Below are 26,078 nucleotides of genomic sequence, written 5' to 3'. Positions count from 1 at the left end.
ACATCATCAGTATCTTCAACTTCATCAGCATCTTCAACTTCATCAGCATCTTCAACTTTGTCACCATCTTCAACATCGTCAGCATCTTCAACATCATCAGTATCTTCAACATCATCAGCATCTTAAACATCGTCAGCATCTTCAACATCGTCAGGATCTTCAACATCGTCAGCATCTTCAACATCGTCAGCATCTTCAACATCATCAGCACCTTCAACATCGTCAGCATCTTCAGTATCTTCAACATCTTCAGCATCTTCAACATCGTCAGCATCTTCAGCATCGTCAGCATCGTCAGCATCTTCAGCATCGTCAGCATCTTCAGCATCGTCAGCATCGTCAGCATCTTCAGCATCGTCAGCATCGTCAGCATCTTCAACATCGTCAGCATCTTCAGTATCTTCAACATCTTCAGGATCTTCAGCATCGTCAGCATCTTCAGTATCTTCAACATCTTCAGCATCTTCAGCATCTTTAACATCTTCAACATCTTCAACATCTTCAGTATCTTCAGTATCTTCAGTATCTTCAACATCTTCAACATCTTCAGCATCGTCAGCATCGTCAGCATCTTCAACATCGTCAGCATTGTCAACTTTATCATCATCTGTCAACCCATAAGAGATCTACAGAGTTGTTGTTCTCCTCCGAGTGTGTTGAGCTGTGCAGTGATGCTGTGTTAAGAGTGGTCCTAAAGAAGTGGTGGAGCTCCACGTCTAAAAGAAAGCTTGTGCTCCTCATTCTCTCAGGCTGGGGTCAGTCGGTGTGTGGTTCTAGATAAGCTTGGGAACCAGCAAATGCTAAATGAGAGAAAATATCAATGAAGGCTGTGGTCAAGCCCTGTGTTCGCACTTGCAGACGAATTCACCTGTCCTCTGATTGGTGGACTGTTCTCAGTGCAGCAGTGACACTGAGGGGTTTAAAAACTCCAGCAGCACTGCTGTGTCTGATCCACGCTACACCAGCACAACACACACTAACACACCACCACCACGTCAGTGTCACTGCAGCGCTGAGAATGATCCACCACCACATCACACCTGCTCTGTGGGGGTCCTGAGTGCTGAGGAACACGGGGAAATGGTGGTAACAAAGTATGCAGAGCAACAGATGGAGTACAGTCTGTGCCTGCAGAACTACAGAGTGCTTCTGTGTGGACAGTGGAGAATGAATGTAGACACAAGGATGTAATTGTTGCTTGGTGTCTCTCTCTCTCTCTCAATACACGCTCTATTCACACTGTGTACTCTTCCTTCCTGCCAATCTCTGTCCTCCTCTCGCTCTCTCTGTTCTCGTTGTTTTCTCTCACACAGCTCCCTTTCATTATCTTTCCATTCACTCTTCTCTTTCATTTTCAGTTCTCTCTCTTTCCTTTTCTATCTGTTGTCACTCTGTTCTCCTTCCCTTTCTATTACACTATTATCTCTTTTCTTTCTCTCACTGATCACCCTCTTTCTGTCTCTGTTCTCTCCTTCCCTCTCTCTGTTCTCCCCCTTTCTTTTTCACTATTTCACTGTTCTCTTTTTCTCACTCATCACCATTTCTTTCTGTTCTCTCTTTCTCTCTCTCTCTGTCACTCACCGGATCCTGTGTGCTGTCCATCAGCTCTTCATGCGGGTTGTCGAAGTGTTGTCTCAGTGTGTGTGTGTATCTCTTTCTCTCTCTCTCTCTCTGCGCGTGTGTATTATCCCTTTATCTCTCACTCTGTCCCCTCTGTTTCTCTCTCTGAGTGTGTGTGTGTGTGAACAGATGCAGTAAATTCAGTAAACACACTCTCAGCCCGCAGCTTCGCAAAAACAGCGCACAGCGCAGGCGCACACACGGCGCAGTCCACGGCGCAAACACTGACCCCTGCTGGAGCGGAGCGCTCAGGAAATGACAAATGTATATCCGGACACTGGCTCGTCTCATTCATTCATTCCTCCGTCCAACAGAGTGTCCCTCTCCTTTGCTCTAATAGGAGGACGGTGCAGTACACACCTGAACACTGCTGTGAGGAGCTGACTGCACTGGGGCCTCTGTGAGGGTCAGGGGCTGGTGTTGGGGATAAGTGGGTAACACTTTAAATTACAAAGTACCTGTTAAATTAGCCTTAAGATAAAATAAGTGCGGAGTAAATCAAGTATGACACTAGAAACGTGTGTTTACTACTGAGTATCTCACACTTTACAAATAAGGCGCGTGACTACATTCAGAATCCATTTGGACTCCTCAGAATAACTGTATAAAACATAAAATTGATTTAAAGTATGAAACTGTTTGTGATTGTTGTCATTCTTTATCAGTAAGGAATGCAGCTACTATTTTGAATTGACTGTGTTTCTGAATGTAGTTGTAGCTCTTTAAGATTTACACTGCACCCACAGAGAAGGACATGGTCAGATGCTTTCACTGCAGACACCAGCAGGGCTTCACTGTGCTTTGTGCTCATTAGGATCAGGACGTGATGTTTCTCTTCTGTCTTATTAGGAAAGTGTTTGTGAGATACTCAGTAATAATCACATATTTCTAGTGTCATACCCTTTCCTTACTCTGTACTTACCCCGTAATTAACGGGCTGTGATTTAAAGTGTTACCCACTCACCTCTGGACCGGACACTGGACGAACTGCAGATGAGCCTCGGGTCACTGGTCGACTCCGGAGTGAGAGGAACATCAGAGGAGCCCCTTTACACACTTTTAAATCAAGACTAACGGCCCAGCGTCGATGTTAATAATCTAGTTTACTGTCTGTTCTTTGATCGTTTGGATTGTAACTGTCTCTGCGAAGGCCGTTCTGAGCCGTTCGGGAATGTCCTACTGCTTTAATTTTTAATGTTTGAATGTTTTTAATTTTTAACTCTTTTTACAGTTTTTTTATCCTGTAAAGCAGCATTAAACACCAATGTTTAAAATATTTAATGACTAAATACAGCACAGTCTGGATCCATCTGACAGGCAAAACACACACACACACACAGTTGTAATTTTATTGAAAATGAAAGTGTGACAACAGAAGATCATTTAGATTTGTATTGAATAACTAGTTTGAGAATGAAATATGTTTTTGGCTGCATCCACTGTCCCAGTGTGCAGTACACTCCCATAGAAAATACTGTCAGTCTGTCATTGAGAATTATTAGGTTCTGAAAAATGAGGTCAGAACATGTTTACATACTCTCTAAATATTCCGTTTTATTTAGTTATATATATAGAAATAGTTTTATTTCTTGGAGGTTTCTGACTCACGTTAATAAATTTGGATTTTTTAGAACAGACAGAGTATAACACTACACACGGCTACTCGGGTTAGTGTACATTAGTAATTGAAGTCATAGGCTGTGTCCCAAACTGTTCCCTATTCACTATCCAGTGCACTATTCCAAGTAGTGTCTGAAAACAGTGCACAATATTCAGGGCACTCAAAAAATCTCACAATGCATCTATATATAAGGTATTGTCCTTCTTAACTAGACACAGTACGCCACCCACAGGTCGGAGGGTAGGAGGTGTCCTGCACAGGCAGACCCCGTCCTGTTCCCTTCATTGACCCCAGAGGGCAGCCACATGTGGGACCAATATTTAACCTCCAGACCAACCTTGCTGGTGCCCACCTGAGCTGCACGTATGGGCCCCACAGGAGCATCACAGGGAGATCAATGTATCCGGTTTATAAAAACCATCAGTAGGAAAATCTGAATCAGTGCATGTGTGAACAGAGCCGCCAATGTCCCGGAGTATCTCTGTTTCTCTGGAGTTCTTGATTGAAAGAGACTTCAGATACCATCAGTCTGCAGCAGAAATTTCTATATGAAAACTTTAAGAATACTACTGAAAGTTCCAGACAAAAAGAAAAGAAGTTTTGACCAGAGTTAACCCTGAATAACCCACGGCTTTCTTTAGCCGGAGCAGATCCTGATTACAGAGTAACTACAGCAAGGAGGCTAGACTCCTTTAGTCCACTTCAGGAAACAGACCTAGACTTTCAAAAATAAATGTGCTACATAGGGTTCTTTGCGTGATGCCATAATACTACTTTTGGTTCCATAAAGAACCATTTTGATTAAAATAAATATTTACATTGTTGAAAAACCTTTACATCAAGTTAAGTTTCACTCACATCTCTTAAACAAGGTTCTCTATGGAAACAAAAGTGGTTCTTCTATGGCGTCATTCGCAGATTCCTTTGAAGCACCTTACATTTTAAGAGATTTTGAGTATTTGAACTGATCTCCTCAAAATCATCAAAGTGCAGATTACACCTGATTGCTACAAGATTATTAAAGGAAATATTATCATAAAACACTGAGCCTCTACGGATGATGATTAACTCATTTTCAGTCTCAGCTAGGCGCTAAATACATTTAAATTAGCAGTGAATAAGCCTGTTTAGACCTCTTTTGGGTCATGTTTTCTCTTGCTCAGAGGGAGTTTTTCCCAGCCACAGCGCTCCCCTGGGGCTTGGACCTGGAATTCTGTAAAGCTGATCATGAGTTGTGACCAACCAAAACTTTATCACCATCACAGTGTGGCCCTCAGATCCTTACACTGACCATTTATCCAACATCAGCTGCAGGGGTTAATCAGAAAGTGAGTGATCTGACCATTCACTCACTTTCTGATTAACCCTTGCAGCACCTCAACAGGGGGCAGATATCCTCCTCTAAAAGCTCCTCACAGAAATTAATTACAATACAATGTGGTGGACACACTGCAGATGTCGGAACATTATATGACTTGCGTCTTCAAACGTCTTCAAGGAGAATCCTTATGATAGGAACAGAATAGTCACTGAGTTCAGGTGTTTAATTCAGTCCCATTGCTACAGGAAAATAAAACCTAGCACCTAGCCCTGTAAGATATAAAAACATGTATGAAAGAAAGGGTCATCACGTTGCATTATTAAATGTTTCAATGATTTGATTTTTTAAAAACATTGTCAAAATTTCAGTAAATATTCTTTACAGCTTTGTACTGACTGTCATTACAGGGTGCTGCCATCTGCTCACTGCGCTCAGTTTTAAAGTTAGTTTAAAAATATTAATGACAAAGCCAAGTTTTATGTTTGATCGTGTTTCTTGTTTGTACTGGGTAGTTTTTTTTTGTGGCTTTTATATTGTTCGTATCCATATCAGAATTATGCTGTATTAATTCAAATTAATATATATATATATATATATATCAATTATTTAAAATTTGCCCATGTCTAGCCCTACCACTGTTGCAACTAGTTTGTCCATTAAATGTCTTCTCTCCTGGATATTCCACAATCGACTGAGAGTGGTGTCACTGAAAAGTGGCAGTGTGTAGGAACCACAGCAACTCAGCTACAAAGTGGCAGATCACTTAAAGTTACAGAGCAGTGCTGAGGCGCACAGTGTGTAAAAAATAGTGCTCTGCAGAGTTCCAAATCTGCTGTTAAAGATGCAAAGGGAAGGAACAAACCCATATTAATGTCTGTGCGTTTAGAATGGGTCTTAAAAGCTCTTGTAGGTGGCTCAACACTTAAGTGTAACTTCTTAGAGTAAGTGTGAATCCCATGTCAACCCTTTAGCCCTACCCCTTCGTGTCCACATATGAGCCCAGGAACCCTCCCTCTCTAGGGAGAAACATTTAAACCCCAGACTAAAGCCATCTGATGACCATCACAGAAACGGTCTGCAGTGCTCTGGACATTGCACACATCTCCATGGCGATGGAGGACTTTTCCAGCGAGCCGATTGGCTGAATTCACTAAAAGGCGTGACATCCACTATAAACAGACAGTGTTCAACCAAGCGACCAGTGGCTTACCCTTCTTTCACAACATCTCTGTTCGGTGTGAATTATCACCATTGAGGAGCTTAGGGATGTGCAGGAGCAGCTGCACATGAGCCCTTGTTCCCCTTGCCCGATGCCAAGAGCCCATTCACTGGTCTGTGTGGTAGTACCACACAGTTCTGGAATGATGGAGCTCTGTCCGGTTCCTCTGGGATGAGTTGGAGTGGTGAGTGTGATCCAAAACAGATCATCAACCCCAGCATGCGAATCTCACTTAAGATCATGAGAAGGCTGAACGCCATCGGAACCTCACAGCAGTGTCCCAATATATCAGAGGACACTTACTATCTCAACACAGCAAGCTCAGTAAACTCGGCATTCGTTTCCACAAACCTTCAAATGTGTGAAACTGTGTGAAAAAAGCTCTGCTGGATGTGAGAACATCATCCAACTGGTTACTGCAGCCAATCTCTTTTAAATAAAACCAAACATTACTGACGCTTTGCATTAGGCATGGGGATCTTTGGCTCATGTGCAGCTGCTCCAGAGCACTGGTCACCAACCAGTTAATTGCGACGGACAAGACCATGCAAGTCAATCCCGATGTGTCATACTGCTGCTACAGTATCGCCTTTAAGTTTTAACTGCATCATTCTGTATCCGCAGTGGTTCACTTGTGAAGCCGGGACATTTAACACCACAGTCACACAGACCGAGTCTGCAAATTCAGACACTTAAACCATGTCCTGACCAATAGTGCTGCTGCTGTTTTATACTTTTCTGCATGTGATTCAGGGGGTACATTACTGAAGGAAACAACTGAGAGCTCAGAGTGTGTAACGCACCGGAGGAAACCAGATTAACGATGAAACACAGAACTGTGGTCTGAGCCGGTGCAGAGCTGCTGTGGGACAGGTACCGATAGGTAACACCTCGTCACAGCCACTGTGTAGCTCTTACAGAGTGAGTCCCACCACAGCCCACACTCAGCTGTACATCAATGACGTAAACAGTGAGGTTCTGTGTTGTTGGAGGCGATGGACACACACAGATGTGTTATTTAAGCGATTCTGGTGTTTACGCTGGTAGAGCTTATTTCTAAAGGTGATCTTATACGTCAAAAAGGCTGGTGCTGTAGAGACTGTAGCCACATGCTGTGAGCCCATGGATGGAGGACTGTTGGGTAACGCTGTATAAACACAGATATGCATGTTGTTTGTTTTTCAGCTATTTATTTTCATTACTTGAGAGCATTAAGGTTATAATCCAAACAAGTTCTGTTAGGAAATGAATTATCAAAATGTAGTTTAAAAAAAGTGTATAGTCAGCAGTACATATATATGCATGAAAGAGGGAAAAAACAAAAAGGTTAAACTTATACAACAATTCTTATATTCGTCCAAACTTGAGCCTTCCCAAATTATGTAAATGCACCTAACGTGTGTTATATAGCTTAGCTTCTTTCTTCTTCTTCTTTTTCTTCTGCTTTTTTCCACTCTAAATCGCAGGATATAGGAACATATAATATATACACAATCTTCCTGTGCTCTACTCATGGTTTTCTTTTTTCCTACAACTTCAACTTCCACTGAAAATAGAACTTGGACTGAACTTTGCTAGCACCAGTGCTCCCTGGTCGTTATAGGTTTCAATGAGCTTTAAAAATAGTCAAATGCAATTAAATAAAAAGAAACCTAAAAAAAAAAACAAAAAAAAAAACAGAAGGATGCTAATAAATACAATGAAGGGACACCAAACAAAAATAAAGACTGCCTAAGTGATTGTAATGTTCATGAAAATCATCCCTTAGAAGTGTTTGAGCTTTAATAGCATTGAGACAGAGGCACATCCAATCTCGACGCAGGGGAAAGAGGACGGGGGCTGGGAGGGTGAAGACTTGTTTCCACAATGTTTACGTGAGGAAGGCATAACAATAAACAGTGATATCTTCTTTACACTCATCGTACTTCAATCGAAAAAACAGAACACACACACGTCACAGCTCCCTGTCTATTGTACAAGGGAAAGAAGGGGCTTCAGAAAGTGTCAAAGGAACCCAAAAAGAGAAACGAGAGAATAAGTGGGAGGTGGAGGTTACAGTCACTACATCGAGTGTTCTTTAGGAGTCCGTCTCATCCTCGACTCCGAGTCAATCGTAAATGAGAGGATATCGGTGCCCGAAAGCCAAACAAAACAAAACAAAACAAACAAAAAAAAAGTGCGAAAGAGCGAAGGAGGGAGGGAGGGAGGTGGGAAGTGTCTGGAACAGAGCTCCTACGTTGGGGAGGTCCTAAAACTAGCGTCTTTTTCGGTTATGAGGGTTAATATAAATAAAATGCATAACTACAGTGATTTTTTTTCTTTTTTCCACTTTTTATAAAAGTCTTCCTGTAAATAATACAGTCAGAGGTACGCGTACAATACAAGGTAAAACCAAAATGCCAGTACAAGCCTATAATCATCAATATACACTTTTGTAACTTTTATTTTTTCCCCCCCAGAGTTTCGCTTCTTTCGGTTGTTGTATCTTTTTCTCCCCAGTTTTATTTATTTTTTTCATTCAAAGCACAACCTATTGTATCTATACACTAGCTACTTAGGCGCTTTGACAGTTTAAAAAAAAAAAAAAAAAAGAAAAAAAAAAAAGAAAAAGAAAAAAAAAAAAGAAAAAGAAAAAAAAAAAAACTACATAGTTCTTGATGGGAGGGAGACACGCAGAAATAAAACAGCAAGAAAAACAAAAAAACGCTGACGCAAAGAAGAGAACCCATTTAGCGCACTGCTGTCATCTGCAGAATAATAAGGTTTGAAGCTCATCTTCGTGCTGCAAGAAACACACAAGTTAGAAAATAATTAGAACATCAAAAGGGAGAACGAAAAACAAAAACAGTTGTACACAACGGCGGTCAGTTCTCAGATACGGTCTACAGACTGTCAGACCTAGATCCTACAAAACCATCTTCAGCCTTTCTTTTGTTGTTTAACGTTTTCTTTCCTGTAAAGTTTTTAATTGTTTTTGGGAACTAGACAGCCAGTGAGTATAGTTTCTTTGTATAATATAGAAGACACTGATCGTGATAAAGGTGACCAAAAGGGAGGATGGAGATGAGATGGTGGGTGACTTCGGGTTTTTAATACGATCTCAGACGCCTACACACCCTGAACACTAACGTCGCACTTCAAGGAACAAAGACTAGGAGTTTATAAAGGCTTTTCCCTTCCAGTCGTCCACGGGGTTCACCACTGAGCTTTGAGGGTTACTCATTACAGCCTGCATTAGCGCACAGCATGAGAATCAATCATCATAAATGTTCAGTTAATAAACACCTTGTTCAGGAAAGACACTCACCTAAATTCACAGTGTTTGTGTAAATGCCACAAACATCTTTGGTTTCTGTGTTCATTACATTAAAGGAACACTAGGTAAGATAAGGATTTGATAAGGATTTACGTTAAAAAAATTATATTGTGTGTTCTCTTAAAGAACCATTGATAAATGATTAATACATTGAAATTTATTCCATTCTGTGTGACTTTAATGTGACAGGCCTCTCCAGGAAATTGCTGAAGTCACTGGTTTAAATCTGCTGCCTTTGTACTTTGGGTTTTAATATTATGGAGTGAACGTGAGCTTAGGATGTGCTCCATATTCCGCACGGACGCTAAAATGTTTGAGAAATATCGGGAGATTTAAACATGACATGCTTTAACGCAGGGCATAATGAGTTACCAAAGCATCTTAAAACGTGACCTAAGCAGCGAGACACTCTGATGAAGCGAGTACCTCAGCTGAACCTACAGAGCTCTCTCTGCCAATAATACTTCAACCTTCCGATCGATCACGTTAGCTGCAAAAATATCTGACCTATAATAACAGTCCGATGTGAAATGTAGTCCTCCGTCAACAACTTCAAGTTCAGCCGGGTTTAAAACAGTACTTTCCAAGCAGTTTTTTTTTCTTCATATTTACAAGCAAACAAACACTGTGTCGAGCGAGGAATCCCTCTATGTTCCAGAACGGATCACCTCCCAAGTAAAAGGTAAAATCAAGTGACTTTAAGAGCGCGTCAGGTCACCTGCAGCGTTAAAACAAACGGATGAGGGATCCTAACACCTGAAAGACAGGTGTAAAAAGGCCCGTTACTGAGTCCTCGTTTATTTTGGTGTTTCCAGGAATGAACAATCAGATGGATAGGGGTGAGTCCTCTAAACTTACGCAACAACCTGCTTAGTGAAAAACAAAAGACGGAAAATTAACACAAAAAAAAAAAAAAAAAAAAAAAATATATATATATATATATATATATATATATATATATATATATAAAGGAAAGGAAAGGACAGGAAAACTCGCAACCACGCCTCAAAGTACGAAATCGAGAGATGGAGTGGAGCCGCGGTCACACCAGACTATGTCCTTCGCTGAGGTGGGACTAAGATCACTTCTGAAGTGAGGATGTTCTGGACTGATGTGGAGGGAATATTACAGATTGCCTAACTTGTTACAGAGTGACGAGCAACAAGCTGTCGACTGCAGAACAGTCTTTAGGCTTTACAAAGCTAAATTAAGTTAAATTAACCACTACCCAAAGCAAACTCCTGTGTCCTTCACCAATCTCGAGAATCAGCTACAACACGGTGTGACCGCAGCTGTGAGGAGGAGACGGAGGAAAAGGAAGATGGGGCAAAGGAAATTTTTTGGCACCTCCAGAAACCTTGGCATTATTTTCTGCAATAAAAAACAAGTCCTTTCTCCCCCCACTCCCACCATTAACTTATAGAAAAGCCCCCGAGGGCATACCCAAGAAGCCGGCGGCGCCCATGGCGATGGTGCTGGTGGGCGCCGAGCTGTTCCAGTGGACCTTCTGGTGGTGCCGAAGGTTGGATTTGCTGGAGAAACGTTTGTCACACTGCTGGCAGGAGAAGGGCTTTTCCTTGGTATGTATGCGACGGTGGCAGACGAGCTGCGTGGAGACCCGGAAGGCCTTGCCGCAGTCTGGACACTGATATCGTTTGGGCTCTGTGTGGATGCGTCTGTGGTTCTTGTATGCCATCAGGTTGGAGAACTCCTTCTGGCAGGAGTTGCAGAAGTAGGCACCGGCCTTGTGACTGTTCTTGTGGTTCAGCAGCGAGCTGGCGTGCCGGTATCCCCGGCCACACTGGTCACAGACATGCGACTTGTGGCTGGAAACGTTGTGATGCTGGTGGTGGTGCTGCTGGCGGCTGGAGCCAGGTTTGGAGACGCCATTTGGGTCCAGTCCCTGCGCCTGCATCAAAGTCAGGTCCAGTCCCGAGCCCCAGCCGAGATCGGAGCTCCCGGATGAAGACGCCGAGTGTTGGTGGTGCTGCTGATGGTGATGATGGTGGTGGTGGTGGTGGTGGTGTGAAGATTTGTGGCCTCGCCCATGCTGCATCTGTAAATGCAGACGAAAGCTGGATTGGCTCGGGAAGCTGCGCTGGCACTGGGTACAGGCAAACTCTCGCTCCTTCTGGTGGATGCGGCGGTGGTTCTGGAGTTGAGAGGAGACGCGAAAGCCCTTGCCGCACTCAGGGCAGCGGTGCCTTCGCGTCTCCGAATGGATGCGACGGTGGTTCTTGAGGGCGAGCAGGTTGGAGTAGGTTTTGAGGCACACTGCGCAATGGTAGATGCCGACTGTGTGGGTATTTTTGTGGTTCAGGAGAGAGCTGGCATGCCGGTAGGAACGGCCACACTGCTCACATCTGTGGAGACAGAAGATACAGAGGACAAACGTAAATCTCTCTGGTGCCATTTGCTGCTTTACACAGCAACTTATTAGTGACCTAGACTGGTCTGAGTGTAAGTTAGCCTGACTACACTTGACTAGAATATGGTATGACTAGATGGAGAGGTAAGTACAGGTATATGATCTTGAATCCAGCTGCCAAATGTACACTGTCCCAACTTGGACAAGAGGACTAACAAAATGTGCCAAATAAAAGACACTTAGTGGATTCAATCAAATGTCCAACTAGCATACGTTAGAATAAACCAATTTGTTTTGGTGTTGACATGGCAGTCCTTGGTCTATTTGGCTGAAACTGCATTAACAGGCAATGTCAAGAAGTTCTACTTGCAGCCTTTTTTGACACAAACCTGGTCATGAGAACAACCTGAAACAAGGGTGCAAATTATACAAATAATATAAATGATATATTCTAAGCCTTGGTGTTAGTATTTCATTATTGACAGAAATGTGCATTAGTATGTGTCAGTATTTCAGACTTAAATCAAGTTAAATTTGCAGAGAGAAAGCATCAAGATGGTAAGGTTAAGCCATGATCATTCAAATCCCATGACAAGGTCTGCAGGTCACCGAGAGTCCAAAACACAACTGGGACCGCCATATCCACATCATGTTGTCTCATTTCCCTCCATTAACCAAACAGTCAATCAAATAAAATCAACATCAGTGGCTAAGAAGTCTAAAAGTGCAATAGCAGATAGCATACATTTCAATTAGACATCAATAAGGAGGGATCAATTCAGTGAAGTCTTTGATCTTTACTGCATACACAAAACACATCTAACTAATTCAGTACACAGTAGATTACCAATTTAAATCTAGAGCATAATGCTAACTGAAAACAAAATGGGGGGGTAACTTATCTGGTCTCCACTAATCATACTGTCCAAACTTCAGAAAAATCCGAATTCCGGCACGCGAATGGTCCCGAGGAAGCCGGATTGGAGATCATATACCTGTAATAGACACGTAGAAACCTGTGACCTTTACTAGTTCACTTCAAGAATCACGAACAACAGACGTAAACTCACGTGAACCGGCACTCTTCTTGCTCTGTTGTGCCTGCAGTGTCGTTCCTCCTGCCCTCGATGCCTACCTGGTTGTCCCCGCAGCGGTGCCGGGCGAGCCCAGAGCGGCCCTGGAAACTCTTCCCACAGGTGGGGCAGCCGAAGCGGGTGTGGCCTTCCTCGTGGACCCTCTGGTGGTTGCGGAGGAAGCGAGCCAGCCGGAAAGCCTTGCCGCAGGTGGTGCAGATGTGGCGTTTCTTCTGCGTGTGGATGCGCATGTGGTTACGCAGTGCCATGTAGTTGGTGTATGGCTTGTCGCAATAGGAGCAGCTGAAGTTGCCGGTCTTGTGCGTGTTCTTGTGGTTCAGCAGGCTGCTGGCATGCTTGTAGGAACAGCCACAGAGGTCGCAAGTAAAAGGCCTCTCCTCGCGCTCGGGGGAGCCGAGGTCCACTGTGTCCATGCTCAAGCCGGAGCTGTTCAGAGAGACAGAGGAGGAGCAAGCGGAGGATGAGGGAAGCTGGGCGGTGCAGCTGTGGGAGGCAAGCTCGGTGGTGGTGGAGAAACGATCCGAGCAGCCATTGCACTCATAGCTGGGAGGAGGAGGGAGCTGTGGCGGCACCACGCTGGGACCGGGAAGATCCTTGCACAGCTGGTTGGAAGTGTGCATCTCGAGCTGCCTCTGGTTCCTAAACCCCCTGCCGCATTCAGTGCAGGAAAATTTCTTAAGAGCGAAATGCATGCGGAGGTGGTTCTTCATAGCCAAGCGGTTTGGGTATGTGGAGTTACACATGTTACAGTGGTACTCGCCAATCTTGTGCAGGTTCTTGTGGTTCGCAAGGCTGCCGGCGTGGCGGTAGGTGCGTCCACACTGGTCGCAGGCGAAGGGGCGTCGGCCGCTGCCATCGTCTACCTGCTGAGCCCTGGCCCCAGCGTACGGTTTCTTGTAACCTTGAGGTTGGCCGTAATTGGGGGCCATTTGCTGGTTCTGCATCTTGGGGTCACCCATCCTCATGGGCTGCATCTGGGATGGTCCCCCCTCATAGCGAGCTCCGTTGTGTTGGTTCATGCTTTGGACTCGATGGTCACGCACTCCAGTCTTGGCTCGGTGCTCTTCGTGAAGTCGCAGGTGATTAATCAGTTGCTTCTGGATCTTGAAGGCTTTGCCACACTCCTCACACTTGTGCCTGCAACACAAGAGAGAAACACAGAGGAGCAGAAAATATGAGAGCAACGTCAAAATCTTTTGTAAAGAAATAAAAATAACCCAAAAACCAACCAATGATAAAAAAATATTTAAAAAAAAAAAACAAACAAAAAACAAAACAAAAAAAACAAAAAAACAAAAAGAAAACAAAAAAAAAACTAAGTAAAAAAAACCCAAACAAAACAATGCAGCACATAGCATGGACAACTTACACATACAGAGATGGCTACACAAAAATCTCAAATGGGACAGATGTTATGAAATATACAGATTCAGTGTTTGTGTGCACTTGTGTGAGAGAAAGAGAAAATGACTGACTAAAGTGTGTTGCCCTCATCTTCTTTTAATAGGAATATAGGTTGTACACATTTTAACACTCACAATTTGTTTTAAATCTATTTTTTTTTCAAGTGATGGCCTGGATAATCACAAGTGGGGAACTCATAATACATACACAGTCAAAGTATGCAAAGAGAACTACACAGTTAAAGTATAATAGGGCACATGCAATGCTGGCTAACCTCTTTAAGTCAAAATGAGTCCTCTGGTGGTTCTTGAGAGCCAGCAGGTTGTAGTAGCGTTTTTGGCAGACAAGGCAGCGGAAGACCCCAGTCTTGTGTGATTTCTTGTGGTTGAGAAGGGAGCAGGGGTGTCTGTAACCCCTACCGCACTGGTCGCACCTGTGGGGGCGATCATCGGCCATCTGCCGGTGGTCCACGCCACTGCTGGTCCCAGCACCACCAGTCATCCCTTTGCCTCCGTTCATGTTTTTGCTCAGGGATCCGCCTCTTGCCTTGCCTGGACACAGGTGAGTGATCAGGTGATGGCGATCTGCAAAGAACATGCCACAGTCAACGCAAATGTGGTTCCTTCCATCCATTTTGCCATTAGCATTAGAGCTGCTGCCCCCCAAGCCCTGCGTCGATCCGTCGGGCCGGGGAGGTCCATGGACCAGCTGGTGATTGAGCAGGTCCTGCTTTCTGCTAAAACTCTGGCCACAGACATTACAGACCAGTAGACCGGACTGACTACCTTCTGGTCGCCTCCTCCACTCTTGCTCACCTATGGGTGAGAGGGCAGAGGAAGGTCCTGCACCTTGGTTTATACCATGGCTGCGCAGGTGACTGCGGAGAGCCCGGAGACTGGCGTAATGGTTCCCACAGACTGTGCACTGGTAGACCTCTCCATCATCGTCTTTGTTCTCCATTCTCTTTCCTCCTCCGTAATGCTGATCTTGTCCGCGTCTCTGCCGGCTGCCTTCTTTAAGGTTGTTGCTACCTCCAGACAAAGAGGTGCTCCCCGAATTGTGGAAGCTCATGCCACCGATGTAACCATTGGACATATTGCTTGACTCAGAGCACATGTGCCGGTCTGTCTGGCGATGGTTCTGTGGAAGAGGAGAATGGCTGGAGTTACCCTGAGCAAGCGAGCCATCAAACCTGTCATGGAACTCCAGCGAATCCAAGCCACTACTATGACCACCATCTGAGACAAAATGGGCTGCGTCCCCGAGGTTACCAGGAAGCGAGATGGGTGTTGTTGTGCCATTCTCCTGATCCTGAGAATGCACAAAGCTTTGCTGGGAATCTAGGCCTGTTACGGGTTCAGACGACAGCCAGTCACCTTCTGAGCCCAGACTCTGGGAATTCGGTCGACCTTTGTGACTGCGCAGATGACTCTGGAGGGCTGCAAGGTGAGGATACTCCTTGCAGCAAATGTTGCACTGGTACTGTCCTGTCTGATGGCAGCGCTTGTGGTTGACTAGACTCCCAGCGTGCCGATAGCTTTTCCCACACTCTTGACACTTGAATCTGCGGTCAGCGTCATCAATGGATGGAGATGACTGCTGCTGGGCCCTGGAGTGCCCGCTGGATGAGGACACTGATGGCTGGGAATTTGACCCCAGGCCATCGGAATTTAAAACAGAAGGACCCTCTTGAGCGTGGGATGTCGGGTGAGGTTCATGAGTCAGGTAGTGAATTTTGAGGCTTTCTAAATCAGGATGTCCAGACCCACAGTATGCGCAAGTGTAAATTGCACTATTGACAGGAGGCCCTAGCATCTGATCATAACGTTTGTCAGGTAAGGGTGGGAGGGGAAGAGGGTCCCCAAGAGCTGGGGTGTAGGGGTTGATTGCCGAAGATCGGACAGTGCTGAGATTATGTGGCACTATCCCAGGGAAACTTCGCGTCAGCCCCAGCGAAGATGACGCTGCGTTGTGTAACAGAATGTGCTCCTGAAAGTCATTTTTATTGGGCAGGGAAACCTGGCAAAGGTGGCAAAAGCAGGCTGCTATGTCGTCACTTTGGGGGGCAGGGGGGCGAGGATTAGATGAATCTTGCACCAGGCTCCCCATGGACATCCCAGGGGGTTTAAACTTTGAGTGGGTGCGTTCGTGGGCGTTGAGGGCTGCCAGGTTGCTGAACTGTTTGTAACAGATGGCACACTTGTAAGTGCCTTCCTGATGGGCCTTCTTGTGGTTGACTAAACTGCCATGATGCCGGTAGGTCCTGTCACACTGGTCACACTTGAACGGCCTGTCCCAAGCATCTTCGGATCCCGGTGATTTCTGCTTGTCGTGGTCATGTCCGGGCATCATTCCGCTGCTGTTCAGGTGGCCCCGGAAACCTGTGTCAGAAAGATCTTGTGCTAAACCATAATCCCTATCTTCATCAACACCATCCTCATTCTCCTCTTCAGTTTGTGCACTAGGAGACAGAGTGTGAATGCGGAGGTGGTTCTTCAGCGCTACTGCATTGGGCAGTGTTCTGGTGCACACTGGGCACTGGAACGAACCCATTTCGTGGGACTTTTTGTGTGATGCCAAGCTACTGGCGTGTTTGAAAATGCGTCCACACTGTTCACATTCAAATCTGACATTTCCCTCTTGGTGATAGTGGGCTTTCGTGTGCTCCAGGAGGCTAGGTGTACTTGAGCATATCATGTCGCATTCTTTGCAAGGGTAACCCTTGGCACGATTCATATCATGCATAGCCATGATGAGAAAATTGAAATGGAAGGGGGAAATGTCCACATAAAATGATCCTCGAACATAGAAGAAAGGGGGGGCAATGTGTGATGCTCAGCTCTCTGCTTCTGTGGTATCAGCCATTTTACCTGGGAGGCAGATATTCTCTCCAATCAGCCTTTCAAATCCACTCGGTCACTGCAGTTCAGAGAGCGTCTGGACAGATGCCGGGCACCAGATAGGAGCTGGGAAAATACAAAAGAAGGGGAGAGATCAAAACATTACTTTAAAGAATCTACAAGCATGTACATAACATGGTATTTGACAAGAGTATCTCTGACCTGGAGTCAGAAACACACAGAGGTAATCAATTATAGCCTCTTTTGAGTCATCGTTTTCCAAGTGACTCATAAAATATCTTTATAATAATGTCAGTAACAGTTCTGTCATACTCTTCATTCTTTCCATTCTCATTTCTAAAACTAGAACTATATACGTAGAGCTGTGTCCATGACTCATTAAGCTAATCTTCAATAAATAGATAACACTCCAAAATTAAGATTGTGAGAGTGGGAATGGTTAATAAAATCTATCAAGCCTATCTAGGAAAATGTCTACACATGTCAAACTTATACATCTTAAGGGTTGTACAGTTCCAAATAAACCTAATGTGTCAAGCAATTTAACTTTGAATTTGTCAAAATGCACCAGGAAGCCAAACAATAAAATCGTACTGAAAGATACATTACGTTCTAACTTACTTAATTTCTTACTTTTTAATATTCTCCTCAAACCCACACGCACAATCCATGTCAAATCACTGGGGTTCGACACCACGCATCACAGATCTCGAAGCTCCTACTTCAGAAGAGACAAAATAATTTCAAAGGCACTTTCCCCCATAGGTTTGAGAGTGAGTGCAGACATTCGTCAACATGAAAAGTATCAACCTGCAGACAGTCAACATTTCATAGTGCACACATTTCAGGCCAGGACAGGACCAACGGCTGGAAACCAAACACACAGAAATATATTCTTTATTGAATTCTTAATAAAAGGGATTATAAAGATGCCCATCACTTGTCTCTTTAAGACCACTGATTTATTAATTCATTCAATTCATTAATTCATTTCAAAAGCTAAGGATGTTTGGAAATTGTGTGGCAGAATTGCGGTCTACAAAAATACGGTTCTCTGGGGCAAAACCACTAAGCAAATATATTTCAACACATGGTTCTGAAATAAAAATTAGATGAGAGAACATATACAATATTTTAGGTTAAATGCACCTCCATATAATTTAAAGTTCTATGTAAACATTATCCTAGTGACCCAAATACTGTTATGTAGATAATCATCATTTATAAAAATGGTTAAAAGTGCTTCTTTGAAAATAATGCTACCAATAACATTATCTGTACTTTTATTTGCAAGGTGTAAAATATTATGTTAGCCCTGAAATAACCTGGACTGCTCTACTTCTAAGGTTAAATGGCTTGAGCATTTATATGTCTACAATGAATAACCCACTGTAGTGTTTACCAAATGGGACAGTCGTAGAGATTTAAAAAATAATATGCATTTCTGGCACAGATAAATCCAGCTTAGAACTGGAATTCTTTATATGGGCATGACATCCACTACTGAATGAACACTGCAGTGAGTTATGTTTTGTAGACGGCTCATAATTCAGAGAAGTCTGTGATTTTAAAACAGACATTCACACCGAATCCTCTGAATTATGAGGCATCCATCAGAGGCACACAGCTTAAACCTATTGCTTATATGGGCATGTCACCAACTAAAGTACAATAATTTTGTTTGTTAGTAATTTGTAGCTACTGCTCCTTTCCATGCTTTGTCAGAAATAATGTGTTAAAGATACATGTAGTACACTCATAACAGCTGTTTACCACCCTAAGTGGACAGCTAAATTAAAACCTGAAGAGTACTTAAAGGACTGTTCTCATTAAAGCTTTTAAAAGATGCATTAGTCAATTTCACTGGAGTGCTTGTCCATGTTACTGTAGTTCACCTACCTATTCACCAGTGGTCAAACACCTCGAATCCTGACCAATGAACTAGTGCATCAGTCAAGGCAACCCACAACAACAAAGACAGATGCTCTGACCTAGTTTTCCAAACAGGTTTTCCCAGGCACAGAGTGGACTTGTACTAATGCAGTTAATACAATTACTATTTTAAAAACAGGTTTTTCCATTTATATTTCATTTGTACCAGGTAGAATATGAAATTGCCTGATGCATCTTTAAATATAAGATGAGCAATTTTATAAAGAGTTCCATTTAAAACACAATCATAAACACATAAAATCTGACTATTAGTCTTCCACATCTGAGTGTAAATGCTTGTGAATTAATTTCAGTTACGTTTTAAATGACCTCTACTTTATTTAGACAAGAAAGCAACAAAAACTAGGTTACAACAAACGAGAAAGCAACTATCAGTGTATATTAAGTTATTTCATTTAAAGTGGACAATACAGTTTCTCAAACCATGCTCCTCGGATCCTTGTTGCTGATTCACCTTTTTGCAGCATGAACATCTGCGTGAACAACCTGTGATTTGTCAGAAACTCAGAGAGATATGAGAACAGAGGCCAAAACTCTAAAAGAAGGAAACACAAACTCAAAATTTTGTGGCATCTATAAAAATTCTGAGGAACGTGAACATAGTTCACTTTATAGCAGCACTTTAAAATAAGCAAGAAAAACGTTTACAATTTTAGTGTTCCTTGTCCTTTTAATTGACTCTAGTCTTTTTAGCATTCACAAACAACAAAAAAGATGTAATAAATCAACCAAAAATTTTATGCAAAATTACAAACCATTTTAACAGTTGTATTGGTCCAGAAGACAAAACCCCTAAAATATTATTTCACCGCACATTAACCTTGAACTTGAACCTCTGAGGTTACGTTAGTCTGTCTTGCTACTGTTTGTTGTTGGGACTGGTTGATATCTGCCAGTTTTCTGGATCGAGGAAAATACAATAATTATTTAATTAATTTACTTATTTTTTGATGCAGCTTCTTGACAACATCACACTACCTTAGACTTAGGTTGGATTTGAGGACCCGGTACAGTTAACCTGTAAAATCTAGGACACAGCTGCACGCTGAAGTGAGAAACAGGAAACACCATCAAACACACAAACATAAGGAAAATACTACCTTCAAACTTTGCATACAAAATAGACTCTATTTATATAAAAGAAAACAAAAATCTTATTATTAAATGCATAAAGAGTTCCAGGTAGTCTCACTTCCCCAATACTACAAAATTCAAAAAACCATCATACCTAAAACTAACAAAATCAAATCAGCTAACAGTCAAATCGGAATCCCAAGACCTCGGTTTTGTTTGAGAGTTTTCCCACTGTTTGTAGCCCTATCTCATTCTAAATCTGGGAGATTTGGAGGCGTTTCACTATCGCCGCGTGAAGAAAATAAAAGTCTCTCCACCTCCTCGCCCTGAGGCTTTACGGCACTCCGACTCCACACCATCTGGAAGAGTGAGTCTCAGCGAGGCTATACAATCCATGCTGAGAAACGCCAGCTGGGTCCAGCTCCACATAAAAATATTTCCACACTCCTCCTCTGTCATCTGGTGTTTACATTTACATTCGCCCCGACGCTATACTGCACGAGAACGCGGAGCTGAGTTCTGGGTTAAGGAACACTGTTCTCGTGTCTGCTAAAGCGCAGTGGGATTCTTTTCCTGGAGAGAGGGATAAAATAAATAAAGAAATCTGTTTCCACTCACTGAAAAAGTAATTTAATAAGTCATTAGTCTTTTAATTAAGCCTCACCATCTCACTATTTCATTAAAAATATCACGTTGCTATGAATTAAAACCTCACAAATAGTTTTCATGCAGTCTTTATGAGGCATTACCCATTACTGTGCTTTATTAGCTTTTGTAATAAGTACTATATTTTGGATGTGATCAGTAATAAAAGCGCAATCTCACCCTGATGTTTCATATCAGAGAACAGAAATACTTTGCTTACCTAAGGTTTAGTGCAGAATAAGCCCCTTTTAACAGGATTTAGTGCAGAATTATTCCACTTTATCTGGGTTTAGTGCAGAATTAGTCCCATTTAACAGGCTTTAAAAAAGCAATATTATCATTTAACTCGCGCTTGAAGCAGATTTAGCTTAATTTAACTTGATTTTAAGGCAGAATTAATCCTGTTTAACTCACTCAGAATCTGTCCCAATTAACTAAAAATAAAAAAAACCATTAATATGGCTCCTAACAGTGATTTCATTAGCTAACAACAGGTGTGGATTTTATGGCAAAAATATATCACAACGCCCATATTTTCTCAGAGTTTGATAACTCAGAACAGGACAGAGAGAGAATCAGTTGTGCAATGTTGGAAAAGGTGCATTGAAAAAGTGCATACAATCTTGTACTAAACCTTTAAGTCGTTAAGCATTTATTAAAAAAAAAAAAAAACCTGTGATGATGTAATTTCATCTTATTTATTACTACTATGGCATTTCTCACTCTCATTCTGAGAAGCTCTAATATGAGCATTGCCAATGAGCAAAAAAAACCCTGAAGTAATTGTTTTGTTATCATTCGTTGTGGGGAAGGTTATGGACCAGCGCTTTAACCATCATACCATGTACATTTAGAAACTGTGAGTTTCAAAACTATAAAAGTACTTTCTTATCCATTATTTTTGTCTGAAATCAGGTTTTGATGGCATTCAGCCAAATAAAGAGTGAGGCGAGGTGTTGGCAGATTAGATCTGGATCATAAACTCCACTCCAACTCGTCCCAGAGGAACCGAGCGGAGCTCCAGCACTCCAGAGAATACCATTCCAATTATACCATGTCATACCTTTCCATTTTCATTTCATTCTAGTTTATACCTCTCTATCTGACACATGGCATTGAGCATGGTGATATTCAAGCTTGTGCACAGGATCTCCTTTCATCTGTTGTTTTATATCAACATTAAACACACTGTCTGTAATTGGTGCACCCTAAGGTGGCTGAGCTGACTCACTGTAAGGATTTCTGTAAAGTCTTGGCCATTCAGTGTACCCGTTATTCTAAAATAATACCTGTCAATGGGTGAAAGGGTTAAGAACACATGCAACATTCTACAAAAATAATGTCTGAAAGAAAAAATATTAAACAGTCTCTTTAAAAAGCACTGTTAATGAAAAACCTTAAGATTACTGTAAGTGTTTAATGAACCGGTTTAGTAGTATAGTTTATTTTCATAGGAGATAACCGACTGCTTCTGGACGTTCATCAACCGTTTCACCTGTGCTTATAAATTTTATTGTTTTGTTTTTTCCCTGGGTGTTTTTCACGAATATCTCAGTTATCCAGCTAACTTGATCCCAAAGTTGAGGACTGCCCAATAGGAATCTCCCTCCGCTCTGTTCCAATTGGAAAGGCTTGACTTTAGGCTTATCTGAACGGAGAAATCCTGCTTTAAGGAATACTCCCCCTGTTCACACTCCTGAGTCCTGTTTAAAAAATATGTTTAACACGGTAAACATAACACGGGTACAGAACTAAACAGGATTCCAACGTTTAGCTACTTAAGCCCAAGTTAAGACTGTCCAATAGGAAAAGAGCTGTGGGATACTCCTATCTGGCAATCCTCAAATTTGGGCTTACATTATCCGGCTAACTGAGAAATCCTGCTTTGTGGAATACCCCCAACGTCTGGGACCTATTATTACCAAAACAGAGAAGAGTTTCTACACAGCCACCGGCTACATTCTAAAAGACGTTCCCCTGAGTTAGTAATGAATTCTCTCAAACACAATCTCACAAATTATAATGAACTTGTCTAAGCTGAATAAACTGTTCCCTCTGTTTAATAAGTGGTTGCTTCATTTTTTTCAAAACAGCATTTGTTTATTTTGACTAATTGGAGGGGAATGATTAATGAAGAGAACAATTTATTAAACGGAGAACACATCGTTAGGCTGGGGATTAGTTGTGCTTTATTCGCTTCAGTAAATAATAGTTACTCTATTAATAAATCAATTAATAAACAAATAAAAGCATCACTGAATAAACACACACGCACACGTTTGTCCCCACACCTCGTCACACTATGAACCTCGTCTCTTTCCAAAACCAGGTGAAATGTGTGCGTTGTTGAAGCCCAGAAAGGTTCGGTTTTGAGAATAAACAGGGCTGTGAGGGGGAGAACGGTGTTGATGCTGAGGGAGAGCTCAGAGGCGCCACTGTTTACTTTTCTCAGTGTAATATAAACACGCTGCAGCGGCGGACGTGGAACATCAGCGACAAACGCTGAAATACAGCCGCACATTTTTGTTCAATTAAACTGATGTAAGACGCTCATTCACACACAGCTCTCCGCGGCTGTTTACGTCGCAAATAACGCCGTTCCACTGCGGGGAAAACGGACGGAGCGCGGAGCACTGCCGAAAAAGGCAATCAAATCGCCGCAGAACCGAGAGAATCGCCTCCGTGCGTGATCAATAATCGGTTATTGACATTTAATCGCCTTCATTATTCGACAGGAGAGTGACCTTGGCCTGCCGGATCCACACCCGCTCACATTACCGACGTCTGATCTCGTTTTGTTTGTTAATTTAACGCGGACACAAATCAGACGATGAATATCTGGTCCATTTTGAACATTTCGCGGTGAAACTGATATGAAAACGCGTCGATAATCGGAGCTAAAAGCTCGAAATGGAGGAGCGGGGCGCGCGCGGGTGGCGGGAGAAAAAAAATCGCGCTGAGGAGAAAAAAGCAAGAGTGGGTCGCTAGCGCAGCGCCGAGAACAAACCGGCAGAAAACGTAAGGATAAGCAGATGATATCCGAAATAAATAAACAACGTTCCACATGTGCGAGGCAAAATATCGAGTTTCTGTCGTGCTCAGCCGCAATCCGCGACCATTTCTCGCTATTTATCATCGCTGGGTGTTTTTTTTTCTGAGTGTAGCCATACGTGCTAACGTGCTAAGCTAATTGTGCTAAAACTAAGCTAAGCTAATGGAGGCTAAAACCACCCCCGCGATGCTGAGGGAGGGGAATTTTCTGCAGATTTAGCCCTGTTTAAAGACGATATTCGACTGCAAAATAAGATGCGTGTGAAATAAATATTATGAAACGGAACATGTGTAGAAACGGACGCGTTTTGTACCCTCGGCTAGGGCTAAAGCTAATGCTAAGGTTAGCTTTGAATCAACACAAAGATCTCGGCCAGAAAACAGAGAGAGAAAGAGAGGGAGAGAGAGCTGTAGAGAGAACGCAGCGCTGTCTCAGTGATGGTGACCAAACACACACAGAGCTGCTCAGACTTACCGCGCGGCCGAGGCGCGAAACGATTAAACGCAGCGCGGCTAACGGAGCTCGGGTAAACTCTCGGATTATTATCTCTATTTCTGCGGCGGGCTGCAGCCTCCCTGGGCCCGGGGCATGGTGCTTCAGCGGCGGTCGGGGGCAGGAGCGGTCCTCGGGCTTTTCTCTCTCCGCTCACTTCCTGCAGCGGAATGGAGTCAGCAGCGCCGCCTCACTGCCAGCACACAATGGCTCAGGAACACTGCTCAAACACTGCTCTGCTTCACTGAATTAAACACTGAATAAAACACGTATTACATTGTAAAAATAACTGATTCAAATACCTACAACCCACCAGCCGTGTAGGAATATACAGTGGCTTGGAAACAATGCTCAAACACTGCTCACATTATAAAAATAACCAGTTCAAATACCTAAAACCTACCAGCCTTAAATACACACAGGCTCAGGAACACCATTCAAACACTGCTCTGCTTCACTGAATTAAACACTGACTAAAACATTTATCACGTTATAAGAATAACTAGTTAAAATACCTACAACCCACCACACCTTGAGAACACCGCTTGGCTTCACTCAGTTAAATCACATTTTAAAACAATAACCAGTTAAAATACACACAACCCACCAGACTTATAAGACTCAAATACACAATGGCCCAGGAACAATGCTGAAACGCTGGCTGGCTTCACTGAATTAAACACCTATCACCTACCTTTATAAAAATAACCCCTTAAAATACCTACATCCCACCAGAAATACACAATGGTTCGTACACTGCTCTGATTCATAGAATAAAACACAATTAGCATTATTAAAATAATAGTTTCAAATGGCTAGAACCCACCAGACTTATAGTACGCAAATGTACTATGTCTCAGGAACAATGCTCAAACTGGTTCACTGAATTAAACACTATATAATACAATTCATTAAATGCTGAAATAAACACTTAACACATTATGAAAAATAACCACTTAATATACCTCCAACCCACCGGACTCGAATACTCAGTGGTCCAGGAACACTACTCAAACATGCTCAGCTTCACTGCATTTAACGCCTATCACATTATAAAAAGAACTTTTCAAATACCTGCAGCCAATGATCAAACACTACTCAGGTTCACTGAATTCAACACTGAAATAAACACTAATCACCTTATAAAAATGACCAGTGCAAATGCATACACCACTGCCTAATGGACCTCAAATACACAGGGGCTCAGGAACACTGCTTAGGTCCAATGGATGCCATATCTGCTGCCCTTCACTCTGCCCTCACTCACCTGGACAGTAGGAACACGTACGCATGTACGTATGATGTTCTTTAACTTCAGCTGCGCTTTCAGTGTAGACTACCCCTCTAGGCATGTCACCAAGCTCAGTGACCTGGGTATCAGCACTCCCCTCTGTAACTGGGTCTTGGACACCCCAACAGAGCCCAGTCTATGAGTTTTTGGCAGCCATATATCCTCCAGCCTCTGAAAACCGGCATGCCACATGGCTGTGTGTTGAGCCCTCTGTACGTCTCTTTGTTTATGCGTGATTGTGGCCCCGTGCACATATCCATTGTCATCATTAAGTTAATAGATGGCACCACTGTGATCAGATGCGTCAGTGATGATGATGAAACTGGGAGGAGATCCAGCACCTGGCTGCCTGCTGTTCCACCAACAACCTTTCACTCACCATCAGCAACACCAAAGAGCTCATTGTGTACTACAGGGAAACCAAGGGATACACACACTCAAGTTTCCAGCTTTAAGTTTCTGGGCATCCACGTCTCTGAGTTAGGAAGGTCCATCAGCATCTTTATTTCCTGAGGACACTAAGGATCATCCATGTCCTCAGATCCTCACAAACCTTTACCGCTGCACCGTCAAGTGCGTCCTGACCGACTGTGTAATAGTGTGGTATGGCAACTCCACTGTGGCTGAAAGGAAGGCCCTGCAGAAAGTGGTGAAGAATGCCCAGCACATTATAGGTGCACAGCTCCCTGCCATTGGAGACATTCACCACCAGTGCTGCCTGTGCAGAGCCCACAGCATCTTCAGGGA

At 43.0% G+C, this 26,078-nt stretch overlaps 2 protein-coding genes across 13 annotated transcripts in view; both read right to left on the bottom strand.

The window, feature by feature from the left end:
• LOC136699809 (MBT domain-containing protein 1-like) overlaps window positions 1-1,766 on the bottom strand; it is a 41,121-nt gene extending 39,355 nt beyond the window's left edge. For all 4 annotated transcript variants that reach the window (XM_066674812.1, XM_066674814.1, XM_066674815.1 and 1 more), the window contains exon 1: window positions 1,582-1,766. In XM_066674812.1, the coding sequence (XP_066530909.1) occupies window positions 1,582-1,602 (21 nt within the window). In that variant the 5' untranslated portion in view covers window positions 1,603-1,766. The remainder of the gene's footprint in view (window positions 1-1,581) is intronic.
• A 5,170-nt stretch (window positions 1,767-6,936) lies between these two features.
• si:dkey-89b17.4 (zinc finger protein 62 homolog) lies at window positions 6,937-24,279 on the bottom strand. 9 transcript variants are annotated; one of them, XM_066673698.1, is made up of 7 exons: window positions 19,756-24,279; window positions 17,458-19,677; window positions 16,834-16,929; window positions 14,238-16,344; window positions 12,536-13,696; window positions 10,541-11,460; window positions 6,937-8,563 (listed from the first exon to the last, which is right to left on the bottom strand). In XM_066673698.1, the coding sequence occupies exons 4-7, from the start codon at window positions 16,313-16,315 to the stop codon at window positions 8,553-8,555; spliced, it is 4,170 nt and encodes a 1,389-aa protein (XP_066529795.1). In that variant the 5' UTR covers window positions 16,316-16,344; window positions 16,834-16,929; window positions 17,458-19,677; window positions 19,756-24,279; the 3' UTR covers window positions 6,937-8,552. The 9 variants fall into 9 exon arrangements, with proteins under 9 accessions (XP_066529795.1, XP_066529794.1, XP_066529796.1 ...); XM_066673697.1 differs by having other exon boundaries at window positions 17,458-20,424; window positions 20,717-24,279; XM_066673699.1 differs by having other exon boundaries at window positions 17,458-20,424; window positions 24,023-24,279.
• Between the last annotated feature and the right edge of the window lie 1,799 nt (window positions 24,280-26,078).

The sequence above is a fragment of the Hoplias malabaricus genome, chromosome 6 (assembly GCF_029633855.1).
Source record: "Hoplias malabaricus isolate fHopMal1 chromosome 6, fHopMal1.hap1, whole genome shotgun sequence".
Classification (NCBI taxonomy): Eukaryota; Metazoa; Chordata; class Actinopteri; order Characiformes; family Erythrinidae; genus Hoplias; species Hoplias malabaricus.
The sequence above is the reverse complement of the archived record's forward strand: the minus strand, read 5'-3'. Positions and strand labels throughout refer to the sequence as shown.

Bases quoted from the DNA above. Each gene is read 5' to 3' on its own strand.
- si:dkey-89b17.4 (XM_066673696.1), bottom strand. From the start codon at position 16,714: ATGGCTATGCATGATATGAATCGTGCCAAGGGTTACCCTTGCAAAGAA. The intron at 13,697-14,237 runs GTTAGCCAGCAT...CTTGTGTTGCAG, and splicing joins ACTCATTTTGACTTAAAGAG to GCACAAGTGTGAGGAGTGTG. The intron at 11,461-12,535 runs GTGAGTTTACGT...CTGTCTCCACAG, and splicing joins CAAGAAGAGTGCCGGTTCAC to ATGTGAGCAGTGTGGCCGTT.